This window comes from Budorcas taxicolor, chromosome 4 (genome assembly GCF_023091745.1).
Source record: "Budorcas taxicolor isolate Tak-1 chromosome 4, Takin1.1, whole genome shotgun sequence".
Taxonomy (NCBI): domain Eukaryota; kingdom Metazoa; phylum Chordata; class Mammalia; order Artiodactyla; family Bovidae; genus Budorcas; species Budorcas taxicolor.
The window spans coordinates 52,598,068-52,615,683 of NC_068913.1; the positions used below are offsets into that span (position 1 = coordinate 52,598,068).

At 39.6% G+C, this 17,616-nt stretch overlaps 1 protein-coding gene across 1 annotated transcript in view; it reads left to right on the forward strand.

Moving 5' to 3' along the window:
* Nucleotides 1-15,258, forward strand: part of CTTNBP2 (cortactin binding protein 2) — a 172,556-nt gene extending 157,298 nt beyond the window's left edge. The window contains exons 17-23 of the mRNA XM_052638882.1: nucleotides 1,493-1,671; nucleotides 3,985-4,184; nucleotides 4,543-4,725; nucleotides 9,239-9,302; nucleotides 10,593-10,725; nucleotides 12,041-12,142; nucleotides 14,889-15,258. Coding sequence (XP_052494842.1) covers nucleotides 1,493-1,671; nucleotides 3,985-4,184; nucleotides 4,543-4,725; nucleotides 9,239-9,302; nucleotides 10,593-10,725; nucleotides 12,041-12,142; nucleotides 14,889-15,104 — 1,077 coding nt within the window. The 3' untranslated portion in view covers nucleotides 15,105-15,258. The remainder of the gene's footprint in view (nucleotides 1-1,492; nucleotides 1,672-3,984; nucleotides 4,185-4,542; nucleotides 4,726-9,238; nucleotides 9,303-10,592; nucleotides 10,726-12,040; nucleotides 12,143-14,888) is intronic.
* Nucleotides 15,259-17,616: the final 2,358 nt, after the last annotated feature.

Sequence of the window (17,616 nt, forward strand, 5' to 3'; positions counted from 1 at the left end):
GTGTACAGTGGGAATAAAGACAACTGCAAAACAACAGAAATCGTGTAACTGCAGATGGAACCAAATCTTTGGGGGCACTTAGAAGCACACTGGCATGTGATCAAAATTTCTTCTTCCAGTTTCTCACAGGAATAAAAGTAAACAGATCTTTTTTGGAGAAGACAAAGCTTCTAGTATTTAATAAAAAATAATCGTACCTTCTTTAGTAGGAAATTGAAAGCAAAAGAAAGTGTTAGTCACTCATTTGTGTCTGACTCTTTGCAACCCCATGGACTGTAGCCCACCAGGATCCTCTGTCCGTGGAATTCTCCAGGCAAGAATACTGGAGTGGGTTGCCATTTCCTTCTCCAGGGGATCTTACCCACCCAGGGATCGAACCTGGGCCTCCTGCATTGCGGGCAGATTCTTTACTGTCTGAGCCACCAGAGAAAGCCAAGGAAATTAATATTCACCTATTAATTGTAGCCCATGATCTCATTTTCACTGGAAGACTATAAGAGAAAGTGGGAGAAATATGATCCTCTTTTGAAAAAAAATGGGATATTATAACAGATCCCAAAGCCTCGTGTGACAGTGATGTCACTTTAGTGAAGCTGCTACAATCACTGAACCACTCTTGCATTTTTCTCTATGCCAAATTCTATCCCTTGATGTAGGCTATTCAAACACTCACATATTATCCTCAGTCTTAATATCATAATTCCTTGGTAAAGTGGAGATTTACATGAATGTATTTCTTATAAAAGTTAATTGCTATATCTTACTTTTAAATATTTGAGAGATTTCTCTTCATAGTATATTAATCTTTGTCCTTTTGTGAATCCTCTGTAGTACCAAAAAGGGACTCTTGTATAAGATATAATTCTAAAAAGAGTTGCTCCCATTCAACCATGTGTGTTACACAGTATTACTTAAATGTTTCACATTTTAAAATTTGAAAACATATCGTCATGTTAGCAGAGTGGTTTACATTTTAAGTTAGCATTTTAGCTGAGACTTCCCTTCTAGGGAAATTAAAAATAAGACAAAGTGAACATGCCATAGGTTCCAGTATGCCATCTTATCACTTATCCATATTAAAATATTTAATGTCATTTTTATTTCATTTATTCAAAATCCTTTTTTGAAGACCTACTATTTGCAAGTCCTTGTGAGATATTCTGTACACATGTGAAAAGTGATTTCTGCCAGCACTGATTTTAAGAATTCATCCAAGTAAGACACCGCATCCAGGGTATCTCGCTGCTCTGTGGCCCCTGCATCCTTTCATTTGATGTAACAAACTGCAGATCCGTATCTCACACTAACACACATCACAGGGTGTGTTATTACCTAATCCCTCTTTCACCCACCCCAAGTGAAGGTAAGACTAGATGTGGCTACAGTTTTATAGTTTTTAATTTTTGTAGCTTTAATTTTGAATGGTTAGAAACAAAAGGACAGTGAGCACTGTTCTAACCCAAGCCCCTGTCTTCCTCCTCTCTGTCTCCAGTTCAGAGGTCAGGTGCCCTCTCCCTGCGACCCCGTGTGCAAGACGGTCGACTGGGCCCTGGCTGTGTGGCACCAGCTCAACTCGTGCCTGGCCCGCCTGGGCACACCGGAAGCACTCCTCGGGCCAAAGTATTTCCTGTCTTGTCCTGTAATCCCAGGGCACGCCCAAGCAACAGTGAAGTAAGTGCCATTGGTCCTTCTTTGCCTTTAAAGTGTTTAAAGTAGCGCCCTGGCCAGTCGGGAGTGGTGGAGAGTGAGAGAGCTGTGCCATTCCTGTCCTCTGCGTGGGACGTGGAGCCCTGCCCTCGTCAGAGGACGACCATGACTTGTGTGTTGGGCAGTTCCTAAGGAAACAGTTTTTGCTAAGACTAGATAGATCATAGGTTTCCTCTGTTTTCAAAACTCTCATCAGATCCACATGTGGCTTGCTATGCAGTGTCTCCTGAGGAAGGCCCACATAAGAAATTCAATCAAGTACCCTGTAACCAAAAAAAACCACATTCTACTGATGAATTGAAAAGCTTGCTCTTTTATTAATGATACTTATACACTTACATGAGTAGTAGCTCAGATGGTAAAGAATCTGCTTGCAGTGCACGAGGCCAGGGTTCAATCCCTGGGTGAGGAAGATCCCCTGAAGAAGGGAATGACTACCCACTCAAGTATTCTTGCCTGGAGAATTCCATGGACAGAGCAGACTCATAAACTTACTGTATTTTCCTTTGTGGCCGCTTATAAAAATAGACATACATATAGTAAGGTTAATGACATAGAATATCAGAAGGAAACTGAAAGGAGGAAGGAATTTGGCACCAGCTGACTTCCTCAGTAAGGGTTCTGTGAGTTGCTGTTAGATTTGATTCTGTACTTTCTGGCATCCTGGGCAGAAATCTATTTTGGAAAGAAAGGGATTCAAGTAAAATGTCTTCTCTATTGTAACACAAACTATCAATTTAATAACGGTTAATTGAGGGAGGAGTACTGTATTAAAAAATACATAGTAATTTCTTGTTAAAAAGCAGTATGTTTATTCATATAATTACCCGATTCTCTCAGTATCATGGTTACATCTGAGCCTTTTTTCCCCCTGACAGCCAGAATCTCAAGATTCTTAGGAGCCATATTTGGCTTTTCCTGTCTGCAGCACAGTCACTGTCAAAAACTAGAGGCTCTGAGACTGGTACCCTATCTGCAAGCTGACAGGTTAGCCTGCTGGGTGCAGGATGCTGGGTCAGAGGCCCCTCCTCATCACTCAGAGCACAGCCACAGCCCTGCACTGTCGGCAGTGGTTTCCCCAGCTCCTCAGGTCCCACAGGGTGATGCGTAGCAGCCCAGGTGGATGCTGGCTTTAGCGGCAAAGCTGTGGAACTACGAGCTTGGGAATCACCCCATCTTCTAATGGGGGATGCTGGTAAATCTGCCCACCCTTTGCCCTGGAAGGAACCATAACTTTCATCATCCTGGTCAGGAAACAATCTGCCCTCTGCTCCAGAAGGAGACATTATCTCTCCTTCCCAAGCCTGTGTACACTGCTAACGCCCTTGAAAAGACAATCCAAGACAACAGCTGACATGAGGATACAGAAATGCCATGGAGACTTATCTCCCAACAGCCATATTCAGGGGCCGCCTTTTAAAGTTTTCTCTTTTAGCCAAAGCTTGTATCTTGACCTCCTCAGCACCTTTGGGAGTAACTGTTCGCTCTTTTTTTTTTTTTTCTTCCGGAATTACATGTCACTCTACATTAACAGAGAAACTTGATACTAAGTAATAGTTTCAACAGTTCCTATTCTAGGTGATGTAGTTTTGTCTACAGCTTTTAATGCTATTAACTGTTTTTTAATGCTACAACAAAGTATAATCTTTTTCGAAGCAATTTTGATTGGCATTGAGCGCTCTAAATTTCAATTAAAGTCCTGCAGCAGCTACAGCTGTTAATGCAGAGTCCACCTGAGGCAGTGGCTGGCTGACCCCATCCCCTCTCTTCAGGGCTCACCTGCCATGTGTAGACACCAAGCCCCTGCAGAGCACGAAGATTTTATTTGCCAGTGATCATAAAATGTATCCCAATTGCAGAAATACTAAAACATATGTATCTTAGTAAGGAAAGTGGCAGTTAAGTTTAAGCTATTTAGACACAGACTTTCAGGAAATCTTTTTCCCCCAGATTTTTTAGTCTGTAAAGTTTTCCATGTATTTTTCCCTTTCCATGTTTTTATTTGTACATTCGTTTATTCAGCACTCTAGTGCTCCAGGATCTTGTAAAGAAAAACAGAAACAGGTAAACAGTTTCATTAGAAATACACTGTTATTTGTAAAGCACATTCAAACTGTTTTGGTGTTGGATAATTTCACTTATTCCAAAACAACCTGGGAAAGGTAGCCTAGCCATAGAAACACTTGGGCTTTGTTCAGGGTCTTCAGCTCTGTCCCGGGTAGAGTTGTGTGTGATTCCTGGGAGCCTGGGTCCTAACTGTGAACCCTCTCTTGGAAGGTGGATGTCTAAGCTATGGAATGCTGTCATTGCACCCAGAGTTCAAGAAGCAATATTGTCAAGAGCTTCTGTGAAAAGACAACCTGGCCTTGGGCAAACAACTAAAAACCCTAGCCAAGGGCAGCAGGCTGTGGTTAGAGCTGCTCTCAGCATTTTGCTTAATAAAGCTGTTCTGCATGGCTGTCCCCTCCAGAGAGCAGGTATGTGGGTTTATGCTGGGAGGAGAGGAAATCCGCTATTATGTAATGCTTGCTTGAACTGGCTTTTAGGGAACTCTATTTTCTCTCTGTAACGGGTGAGATTATCTCCATGTAATGGATGTTGCACAGCACTGCTTTAAAACTAACTCACTTGCTCTCTCTTAATTACTGGCTTATGTCTAAATAACAGACTTCAAAGTAATGTTTGCTGGTTGACAAACCCTTGCTTGGGTATGCTAGGCCCCTGATTTTTGAAGAGGCTATTTCTTTAAGAGTTAGAAATGTTGGATTTTGCTTGACTCTGCAACTGCGCTCTTGCTTCTGTCCTTCTGGCAAAATGTGGTTAATGTTGTTTCAGAGCTGGACCAGCATACAGCTGATTTCAAAGGAGGAAGCTTCCCTCTGTCCATAGTTTCAAGTTACAGCAGTTGCAGCAAGAAGAGAGAGAGTGGCGCCTGGAGAAAGGTGAGCACCAGTCCTCGCAAGAAGTCCGGCCGGTTCTCGTCACCCACCTGGAACAAGCCAGACTTGAGTGAAGAAGGTAAGGGGGACAGGCATGAGACGTGTGTACCCATGAGGTGGTTTCTGAATGCCAGTGTGCTTTATGTTTATCACTATGCATTCAACAAAGCAAAATTTTGAGGATTTCAATGTGTATTTTTCATGGAATAAAGCATGTGGTAGGTACATTCCACAAATAGTTGAGAGTCCCCTACCTGAAAAACAAAAAACCATTCATACTAGAATTCTGAAATTAAATTTATCTTTACCATGTTAGTGATCATCTGCTTTTTAGCAATTTGATTTTCTTGTGATCCACACAGTTATATTTATGTAATAAAAGCTGATACATAAAAAGAAAGAAATATACAAATCTGCATTCAGAAGTGAACCTTAAACTTTTAGAAGTATGTGTTATTTGATACCAATTTAAGGTGTTTATAAGTGAGTCAGCTTTACATGTTTCTTCCTACATGAGATGTATACCATGTACCAAGTTTTCTTCTAAACGCTAGAAATAGAGTAGTGAAAACGAGATAAAAATCGCTCCCCCACAGAGTTTCATTCTAATAAATTATTAGACTTGTTCCTTTGGCCTTGATATTAGGATAATCAGTTGTTTAAATATCCTCCCTCAGTTCAGTTCAGTTGCTCAGTCATGTCTGACTCTTTGCGACCCCATGAACTGCAGACACCAGGCTTCCCGGTCCATCACCAACTCCTGGAGCTTACTCAAACTCATGTCCATTGAGTTGGTGATGCCATCCAACCATCTCATCCTCTGTTGTCCCCTTCACCTCTCGCTTTCAATCATTCCCAGCATCAGGGTCTTTTCAAATGACTCAGTTCTTTGCATCAGGTGGCTAAAAAGTATTGAAGTTGCAGCTTAGCATCAGTCCTTCCAGTGAATATTCAGGACTGATTTCCTTTAAGATGGACTTGTTGGATCTCCTTGCAGTGCAAGGGACTCTCAAGAGTCTTCTCCAACACCGCAGTTCAAAAGCATCAGTTCATCAGTGCTCAGCTTTCTTTACAGTCTAACTCTGACATCCATACATGACCACTGGAAAAACCATAGCCTTGACTAGACGGACCTTTGTTGGCAAAGTAATGTCTCTGCTTTTCATTATGCTATCTAGGTTGGTCATAACTTTTCTTCCAAGGAGCAAATGTCTTTTAATTTCATGGCTGCAGTCACCATCTGCAGTGATTTTGAGGCCCAAGAAAATAGTCTGTCACTGTTGCCACATCTATTTGCCATGAAGTGATGGGATCAGATGCCTTGATCTTAGTTTTCTGAACGTTGAGCTTTAAGCCAACTTTTTCACTCTCCTCTTTTTCATCAAGAGCCTTTTTAGTTCTTCTTCATTTTCTGTCATAAGGGTGGTGTCATCTGCATATCTAAGGATATTGATATTTCTCCTGGCAATCTTAATTCCAGCTTGTGCTTCATCCAGTCTGGCATTTATCATGATGTACCCTGCATATAAGTTAAATAAGCAGGGTGACAATATACAGCCTTGACGTACTCCTTTCCTGATTTGGAACCAGTCTGCTATCCATGTCCAGTTCTAAATGTTGCTTCTTAACCTTCATACAGGTTTCTCAGGAGGCAGGTCAGGTGGTCTGGTATTCCCATATCTTGAAGAATTTTCCACAGTTTGTTGTGATCCACACAGTCAAAGGCTTTGGCGTAGTCAATAAAGCAGAAATAGATGTTTTACTTTAGCATTACTTTACTAGTGTGAGTTGAGTGCAATTGTGCGGTAGTTTGAGCATTCTTTGGCATTTTCTTTCTTTGGGATTGGAATGAAAACTGACCTTTCCCAGTTCTGTGGCCACTGCTGAGTTTTCCAAATTTGCTGGCATATTGAGTGCAGCACTTTCACAGCATCATCTTTAGTGTTTGAAATAGCTCAACTGGAATTCCATCACCTCCACTAGCTTTGTTCGTATCCTCCCCTAAAAGATATCATATTTGAGTAAGAATGGAAAGATGTTCCCACCTCATATGCATTATGGATTTCTGATACATGTAAGCAACTTTACCTCTTCAGGAGTCCCTTGTACCCCACACTGTTCTAAATGGCAACTCACTCTAGTATTCTTGCCTGGAGAATCCCATGGTCGGAGTAGCCTGGCGAGGTGCAGTCTATGGGGTCACAAAGAGTCAGACATGACTGAAGAAACTCAGCAGGCATACACACATGGCAGCTTTACAGCAGTGGGGCTCCTAAGTAATATGATGTCTAACATCCTAGATTTCTTAAAATAGAAACAGTTGCTTTTGTTACCATATTTTTCATATGGAAGATTGTATTAATTTTTAATAAAAACTAATGCGATTTTAACTATATCAATACATGCCAGAGTTGTGTGATTACCCCAAGTATGTGATCATAAGTTGTGACTTAACATCATGTAAGTAATAAGTTTCAAAGTAATTGAATGGATAGTCACTGAAAAAGATACAGAAACTCTCATTGTAAAGGTAAGTGTTATTTATAATAGGATACATTCTGATCTCCAAGGCTTGCCCTTACTTCCTAAAGTTAGAGTGTTTGCTTCAGGGAATAAAATCATTAGACTGTAGCCCCCCAGTAGAGCAAAGAGACTCCCTCAGCTGTCTTTCTGTAACAAGGATTATACCTGTTTATCCTTTGAAAGTATCCAAAAGAGCTCGACAATGAGGACTGTCATCTCCATTTACAGATGACAAAATTGAGACTCAGATCCCCTTGATCACCTGCTCTGAACCACTTCTCCTACAAACAGGGGGTTCTGCAATCCATGTTTTTGTTTCTAATGAGTCCAGTGCTATTTTCTTCAGTCTTTGCCACTCATAATAATCCTGGTACTCAAATAAGGACACCTATGCAGGCTCTCCACTGTGTTACTTCCTAGTTCATTAGAATTCCTGTAGGATTCAGGACCAGCTGCTTTCCTAAGTGAGTACCTAAACAATAAGCATTGTCAATATATATTGCAGTACTGTAGACTTGTCAGACAAAATCCATAAATATGAACTTCAAACAGTATTATGGAGATAAATCTAACTTGGAAATATATATTTGGCAAAAAGCTGAATTATAAATTATTTTAAGTTTAAATTTGTAATATTTATTAGTTGCAGAACTAGTGAATATAGCAAATGTTCTTTCAAACACGAAAACTTAATTGTATGCAACCATGGTTTGACATCAACATAGAGGTTTATAAAATGCATTGGCCAGGGTTTAGGTGAATGAACCACTGGTTGGTTAACAACCAAAGGTGGACATGCTTCTAGTTTTGTTTTTATTTTTTATAATAGTCACCTTGTCCAATAATTACACTTCATACAAAATTATTACAACAATGTTTGGGTTGATATTTTTGGACATCATTGTTTTAAAAAATACCAAAGTAGAACTCTCTTGCATTCCATGCAGACCACTAGGGAAGCTCATAAAATTTGATAAAGACACAGCCCTTTTCTGTCCTGACCTAAACCAAGCTGAGATGATGGTCTCTGCTTCTGGAGGGCAGAGTTCAAGCTTAGGCACTTCCATGCTAGTTAGGGGAAAGCTACTAATTAATGCTTTCCGACAGTAAGGACTAAAGTGTGGATGAGGAAATGTAGAGACCTTCTGATGATCTGCTTTTAATCAGGATATACCAAATTCGACAGACTTCTCAAAATCATTCTTTAGAGATAATCTATGTTAGCACCATTCATACAATTTTAGAATCTACTCAGAAACAACTGTATTAATGCATTTATAAAATGTAGATTATTATAGAAATAGACATTTTGAATCTAAAATGGTTTAGTGTTTCTCAAACTTTTGACCATAAGCCACAGTGAGAAGTGTATTTTAAAGCCTGACCAGTACACACAGACCTATGCATTTGCATGTCTCTGTAAATGGATACCAACTTGTATATTTACAACATACTAGCTGTGCAATCCGGTGTTCCCTATTCGCTCTGTTTTTTTTTAAATGGGTTGAAATTTGCAGTTAGAAAAACACTGGTACGATAGGCAGCATTTGTTTTCATGCTGTGACTTTTTGTTTACTTTTCCTATTTAGTTTTCTGTAAAATGCAAAGCAATCAAAAGCTAAGTTTCTATACCACTAAAGCCACCTGCACTGTAATACATCATGGGGCCCACACATCAAAAACTGTTGGGTCTACACAGTCAGGATCCCTTGGAAGGCAAACAAAAGGATTACCATCTTCAAAAGGCAGGTACTAACTTCTTTTAGGCACTTGGAAAACAAAGGCCTAAGGTTGTGGGGACTTGCCTGGTTGGAATAGGATCCGTTGATGAAAGCGGAGCTGAGGATTCCCGAATTGAGCTTCAGGTGGTGTGAGTTGTACTGATTTTAGTCATAAATATACATGAGGTTGCTTATTCCTTAGGCTTCCACAGGGCCTCAAGAGATGGATTTAATCCAAAAACAATATGAAAATACATCAGAGTCTAGAGACTATTTCTTTTAAATACAGAGTTCACGATGCACAGGGACATTCTATGGAAATGACTACATTTTTTTTTCTTTCAACAGGTATCAAAAGTAACACTATATTACAGCTGAATTGTAACAGGAATGCTTCGCTGTCAAACCAAAGGTAAGTTTCCCTGGCAGATTTAACTCATAACAAACAGTACACATTCTCATCATGTGTGTGCTAAGTCACCTCAGTAGTGTCCAACTCTTTGCGACCCCATGGACTGTAGCCCGCCAGGCTCCTCTCTCCATCGGATTCTCCAGACAAGAATACTGGAGTGGGTTGCCCTGCCCTCAGGGGATCTTCCAGACCCAGCAATGCAACCCTCATCTCTTATGTCTCCTGCATTGGCAGGTGGGTTCTGTACCACTAGCGCCCCCTGGGAAGCATTAGTCTGTGCAACTGTTATGCTGTGAATAGAATTTTTTAAAAAGCAGTCGAGGTTATTCAAATGCTAGTATTAAGCTGAAATCAAATGAATGAAATCTAAAAAAATACAAAGTCTATTTTGCTTTTAGATTGGTGAAAGATTAGAAATACCATTGACTTCATTTTGTATCAAGTTTCATAGTTATTATTAATACAGTTCACAAAGATATGGTAAAATCCTGTATCTGTGAACTTTTAAACAGGCTTTAGAGGACTGATGATTTTAATGATAGAGTTACAGAAACATAACATGACTTACTTTTTTTCCTCATGCTGCTGCTAGGGAATTGTCGATTATGCTTCCAAATTTGTAAACTGAAATAAAGATTTATCATAGAATAAAAATGCTTAGCTAGTTTGTAAATAGGTCCCTAGTGTAGCCAATAAGTTGTGTACCCTGTAACTTGAGTGACATTTAGGACCCTGGTTCACAGAATTATAAGAGGGGTAGGGGGTCAATGACTCTGTCACACGCTTGTTTGTGCCAGGCCCACTGTTAGATCTGTTGTATTCAACAGCCTGTACAGTATTTGTAATAACCCTATGATATAGCATAAGGCATTTGATAGAAGGGAACCCAGGAACTGAGGTGTTGAGTACCAAAAGGAAACCCGACCCATGGTCACGTTGCTAATAAAAAGTGATAAATTCACCTTTACTCCATTGTCACGCTGCCCCTACACCAGCATGTTTAGTGTCATCCTTGGGGAAAGGGAAGAGTAAGAAGACTGGAATGTTGTAAGTCAAAGTGGATTTCTTTGTGTAATAAAATTCTATCCTATTGAGAATTCTGACTGGGAGTTACCAAAATCAGACAGGAATGGGTTGTTGTATAAAGTGACATTTATGGATGCCTTTAAAGGATGTTAGAAACTTTTTTGCTCCACAAATTCCCCAGAAAGGTGTGGGGTCTAGGTTTCCATATTGGAAGTTAGATGGTTACTCTGGGTTTGAAAAACTCTTTTCTGAACTCTGTGGTAGGTCTTTAGAGAATGATCTGTCATTGACACTGAATCTGGATCAAAGACTGTCTCTGGGTTCGGATGATGAAGCAGATCTTGTCAAGGAACTTCAGAGCATGTGCTCTAGCAAATCTGAATCTGATATAAGCAAGGTAAGCAGGACACAGCGGGGAGGGCATTGAGTGGCTCCCCCAGCAGCAGACAGACTTCTTTTGGAGCCACATGATAGCTCTTTCCCTGAGAGAAATCCCTTATCAAATAGTATGACTAATGCTCCAAATCAAAACTTCCATTACCTTGCTTAGAAAAGTCCTTCCTTCCTTCCAAAAAAAAAAAAAAAACCCCACTTATACAAGGGAGCTCTAGCACAGCTTCTCTGAAAAACCCAAAGTGAAATTTGCATGTGTTGTGTTACCACAGATTATTAAACCAATACCACCTTTTCCTTTCCATAGTCCTACCTTTGGGTGTCACCAACAGTAAGAGCAGGACAGCAGACTTGCATTCTGCAGAGGGGAACAACTTTACTTATAAAATACAAAAAATAAGTGGCCTGTGTAATTTGTTTAAACTGTGAAATTTGAGATCCAAAGATGGAAATCAATCAGTGACCCAAAATCTTGAAGCATTAACAGCATCAAGTTCAACCTGTTTTTGCACTCTGATATCTGCAGCAGTTTTTTACCAGGCTTCCTTGATAAGTGCCTTTTGCTTGAAAGGGAGCAAAAGAGGGTAGTTATAACTTGTGCAGGTTCTACCCCAAAACTCACCTGTTGTATTTGGACAGTCTGCTGCTACTGCTGCTAAGTCGCTTCAGGCGTGTCCGACTCTGTGCGACCCCATAGATGGCAGCCCACCAGGCTCTGCCGTCCCTGGGATTCTCCAGGCAAGAACACTGGAGTGGGTTGCCATTTCCTTCTCCAATGCATGAAAGTGAAAGTGAAGTCGCTCAGTCGTGCCCGACTCTTAGCGACCCCACGGAATGCAGCCTACCAACCGGGCTCCTTCATCCATGGGATTTTCCAGGCAAGAGTACTGGAGTGGGGTGCCATTGCCTTCTCCAGGACAGTCTACTAGGGATAAAGAACTCACTAGCTTATTTAATCTTACTGGAAGTGAGTTGAAATAGTTAACCCTGGAAAAATAAGGTTACAATGAAAAATCTTGCAAACGTTAAATCCTTTCATTTTGTGCCAAGTATTTTTTTTTTTTAATAGGGCTTATCTGGTTGTCTTTTGACTTTAAAAGACTCTCTTTTTTTCTTAGAAACTATGTCTCATGCATTTGCTGTTAGTTTCCCAGGTAAGCTTAAAGTCTTTATGTGAGCATTTCAGGACCTAAGCTTCTGACAGTAAGACAAGGACCACATTCTTCACTATGGGTTTTCCACAGTGACTTTACATCTTACCTTGAGTATGTCACAGTTTACCTGTGAAAACATGACTTGATAAACTGTGTATTTTCCAGATTGCTGATTCCAGGGATGATTTAAGGAGGTTTGATAGTTCAGGAAACAACCCTGTGTTTTCAGCAACTGTTAATAATCCAAGAATGCCAGTGTCACAAAAGGTAAGTGTCCCTTTTCCCTCCAAAATGGGACAAAGAAGGATTGTTGTGAAATTGACTTTACAAATCTTTAAATGTGCATTACAAAGTTACCTTTACACTATAGCAGGGATATAATCAGGATAAAGGTGTAAGTGTTCACTAGGTAATCAATGTCAGAAAAAAGCACTGTTCGGCTAATAGCTCGAAGGAATCACATAGAAAAGCATTACTTTCCCCCCTTTCTATTTGATGCCAAAAAATTGGATTCCAAAATTTTTACTCTCTCTTCTATTTGTTTTCACTAGTTTGTGCCAAACCTGGAACTAATGTAACGTCTCTCTTCTCTGCTGTATTTTAAAATGGAACATTGAATTTCTTTTGAGCACCATTTTCAAAAACGAGTTAATGCTGAGTGATAACAGAAAAATCTACACATACATAAAAATTTCCCTCTGATTTACTTGAACTTCCCATACCATGCATGTTTCAGAGCCAGAATGTCCTTTGCAAGCAAATCAGAATGTCCAATAGAAGAGCCAGGATGCCCATAGAGTTCCTTACCCTCTTGAAATAACTTCTATGATTGGTTAATAAATGCCAAAAGATGAGATGGCCCAGTATGGTACTACTGAGTGAACGGAAACAATAAAAATACTTCTTACCCAGTAGTGCTTTCGTGAGGCGGTCCATTTTGTAAGACGTGTTTAATAATGTGCACTTTGCTCACCAAGCTATGTCCCCTCACATGGCAGCTGACACAGACCTGTGGGGAGAGGGAGTGCAAAGAGCAGGATTAAACAGTGAGCATGGTGAGACTATCCCATTATTAATCCCCCTCTGACAGCCCTGGGCTCCCGCCCCCTGCTTTCTCACAGCTTCAGTAGCTTTCAGTCCTGACTAGTTTCCTGTGAAGCTGTGCAAGCTGTGTGTGTTGGGGGAAATATTAACAAGGCTGGGGTCTTATATAAAAATATACAACATGACAGTCTACAAAGAAGAGCATGACCTGTCTGGCTTACTCTATATAGTATTTGTTCCTCTCCGCGATTCCCCCCCACCCCCGTCCCCCACCCACCCCCAATTAGGAATGGCTTAGAAGCACAGCAAAATAGTTGGGAGCAGATAAGAATGACTGAGGAGGTGACACCTGGGGTCCCTGCTGATAATTCTGGTTCTGGATGGAATACATTTTTGTTCAGGGGCTGTCCCTGAGCTATGGTTCAGAACACATTCCTTGGGCCTGCCTTCTATTTCTTTGCCCACTGAGCATTCTAAGGACTGTTCCCTGATGATTGTTTTCTTCGAACCTGCCACCAGAGGGCGAAGTAGTACTCATTTGGCATTTGCCAGATTCCTGAATCCTTCACAGGCTCAGGCCTTTTCTATCCTGATAAAGACAGTGAGCATTTCTTGGTTAGATGCCCAGTTTCTTCTGTTATCAGGAAGTAATTCACTTTAGGAGGAAAAGCTGTCTGTGTTAGCTGAAATCACTTTCTCCTATGTGGTCAGAGAGGGGCCTGTTAATCAAACAGCATGTCAGCCAGCCTTCTTAAACAGAAAAGCCCATGTTTACATAAATACATATTTAAATCATCCACAGAATATATAATAATAAATGTTTTCTTCTTATGGAGATGAAAATTCAGTCCCCTAAAGCATAAATTCCCTTTTTGGTTGCATCATGAAAACTATCTGAGGATTTGTTTTTTAATCCCTTGTACCTGGACCACATGCCCTAGAGGTTCTGATGTAATTGGTCTAAGGTACAACCTGGACATTGGAGTTTCTAAAAGCTTGGTGACTCTCATGTGCAATCAGGGCTTAGACCTGTTCTCTAGCACATACCTTTGATCCATCATTCATATTTTCTACCCCATTTCTTTCCAAATTATGTCCTTGAACTTCACGTAACTTATGTTTACATATAATTTACTATTTCAGACCATCCACTACACCTCCCCATGTTCACCCTTCCTCCTTTCCCACTTCACCACTCACTTTAGTTCTGCTGATTGGTAAGCACGAAGGGGGACCTACCCAAGTGAGCTCAAGATCAGGGAAACGTGAGTAAAAGGTCTTATTGCAGCATCATGAGTCGCACTTACCTATCCACCTCTGTTTCCTGATGGGCAAAAAGAGGCCTGGACCAGGTGATCAGAAGAGTTCAGAAGTACTAGAAGAATGCTAGCATGCACTTTCCAAGAATTAAAGATCTTGAGCTCCCTAACTGCAGACTCATCACCAGGAGACAATTCACTACAGCAGAAGCTCCCTTAGCACAAGGATGGTGCCCTTTTACATTCTCTGCTGTCAGCCAAGCACCAAGAACAGTGCTTGTCTGATAAACATTCAGAATATGTGAGTAATAGTCCAGTTAGATCTAAAGGCAGAAAAATTCAGTGACACATTCAAGGTAAAGGTGTTGCACTATAGAACTGCTTACAAATGGTTGGAATAGTCCAGTTTGATTTCCTCAGGCCTAAGACTTCATACAACTTCTGTTGACGAGGAGACTCCAGACTCAGGCACTAGTTTCACTGACTCCTGTATCTGGCATACCACAAAGGACCTAGTGGAGATCAGACAGTGAGTCTATAGGACATTAAGTATTCAACTTCTCTCCTCCCCTTTTTTTCCCCCCATGAGAACCTATGTTAAGGGAGAAACTCATACATACTTGTACAGGAACAGAGAGGAGAAAGTTAGTACTGATCACAGAAGTTGGGAACAATATCAAATTAAGCTGTTCTGTTTTCCTTTCTTACAGGAGGTCAGTCCTCTCAGCAGCCATAAAATGACCGAACGCAGCAACAGTAAATCAAAGACTGAGTTGGGTGTTTCAAGAGTTAAATCTTTTCTTCCTGTTCCTAGAAGTAAAGTCACCCAGTGTTCCCAGAACACCAAAAGAAGCAGCAGCAGCAGTAATACAAGGCAAATAGAAATAAACAACAACTCAAGAGATTTGGAACCTACGCAAAAATGAACAAGTAGAAAAATCTAACAAATAGGCCTGCCTACAGTATTCTCATTCTTCTGTATATTTCACACAGAAACCAAGGACAACAAGATGTAAATACCTTTAAATGAATCAAATGTTTTCACTGCAATATAAAGGATGAGTGCGGGACCACTATTCAATTTTTTGTAAAGAATGTATTTATAACCAACCTTTTTTTTTTTTTCAATTCTGTCAAATTGAACTGCAATACCAAGAAGTTATACCCACTTTTCAAGTAGTTTTATAATAGAAAAGTCATAAGAGTTTTACTCAAGATGTTCAGGGGTATTAAAACAACTGTCTGTGTACTGTATATCTATACATATGTACATATGTACATTTAAGAAAGCTATGCATCATTGCATACTACATTAAAAATGTGTACAGCATTGGCTTAGATAACATGTATCATTTTAAAGAGATCATAATTTTATGTTCACTTGATGACAAATGACTAGAATGGGGCAATAACATATCATTTCTAAACAGTTACTTTTCTTAAAAGCCATATTAAGTATTTTGCCTGTTAAACTATAGTTTTCAGTTTCAAAACTTTTAATGGTTGCATCATGTATATTTATGCTTATGAGTTTGCATTATGACTCCTGTAAATATGAACTTATATAATGCAATAAAAGTGTTATCTTTCTTACAAAAGTTTTGTACCTACGTAGATATAAAAAAGAATAACTGTAAATGCTTCAATAAATAAGTTAACTCCCTCTTCTAGTGGCACAATTGATATTTTCTAGACTTTCTTCTCAAATTACTAATTAAATGACATAACTAAAAGTTATATGCCTTGACACCAAATAAAATATTGAATTAGTGAAATAACTTTGCTGTAGTTTTTATCTATTGCTGTTAGTAGTTAATCCATGCAAAAGATACTTGTGTTCAATTTAGAGCCATTTCAACTGGTCCTCCATGTTTGTATTTCAGTAGCTATTCAGAGAAAGATTTTGTTACATAGTATCAGTTGGTTTAAACTAAAATAAACATTTCAGTGGAGCTCTGGGAATGAGGTGCTCAATGAAAACAAATTTTTCATATTTACCAAAAAAAAGTATAATTATATACCAACAATCATTTGCTTATCTTAGAGTATTTAAAGTCCTTTCTTGGCCAGAATGGTTATTTAAAATATACACATGTGCATGAAAACTATATTACATTTTGCAAGTATCTTTAAAAAAATGTATAGTGAAGTGGAGGAAGAATCAAGGAAGAGATCCATCCCAGGACCTGTCAGCCCAGGCTTCATCTCTGTCATCCTTGGGTGTACAGCATGGACCTTGTAACAGGAAGCAGAACTAGAGCAAGGGACTGAGAGTAAGTCGGAGAAAGGCTGGAAGAAATAGGCTTGAACACAATAACGCCTTTGAGCTGGGCTTAAATTCTTGGTGCCCTGGGGGTATTTGATACTCTCAAGTGTTTCACAGAAAGACATTAATCTTGGGGACAAAACGCAATGCTCTCCATATCCTAGACCAGCATACCCAGGTTGAGGTGGCTCTGCTGCATGCTGTCCTGCTAATATACCCTTCATACTGAATTTTATTTTTTAGTGATAAGGCATTGTTTTATATGAGCAATTTTGCTGAAGATATAGATCTCATTATTATAGTCAAGGACCAGAAAAGAGAAAAAACAAATCTGGAATACATTATTAAGATGACATCTAGTAGCCTATCCATATAGTTTTGATTGGTTAGTAATTCAACATGTATACTTACGTAATTGGATAGCAGACTGCAAGATGTCTAAAGAGGGCATTTAGATTAGGAGTTTCCAAAATACATATGAAAACCTAGTAATGGGTCATTTTATCAATTTAGGGAATCACAACTACCATTTTTGGAAAATAGGATAGAATAGAAAATATCAGAGCACATCACGGTATCACAGTCAATAACAGAATTTTGTGTGAAGCTTTTGTTTAATTATGTGGATACATGGATGTAAGCACTGGATTGTGATGGCAAATATAACTTCCTGTGGGTCATGGGCACAAGTCTTTGAAGCTCAATACCATTAGTGGTGAGGGTCAGGGTGCTTCAGGAGTAAAAAGGTCTCTGGTGTTATACAGCCTTGCGACTGAATTAAGCACCAACATTTATTAGCTGTGTGACCTAAGACAAGTCACTTAATCTCTTTGACCCAGATTCCACAATACTTATGTAGGATCATGACAACCCTACAAGTTGTCCTTGAGCATTAAAATGAGGTAACAATACAATGTTTCTAGTTACCTCCCTCATACATAAAAAGTAATAAATTATGTCCCAGAAGTCTTTGTGGCATTCCAACATCCCATCAAGTTGTAATAAACTCTGAAATACTAACAGCTGTATTATGAGCATCAGATTCTACTAGAGTTGTATAAAACACCTAATTAAAAGAAATATCTAATTGGAAATTGATAACTTTAACCCATTAGCAAATTTTATTTTCCTTTTATGTTAACTTGATGATGAGCTTCTCCTAAATAGACCTA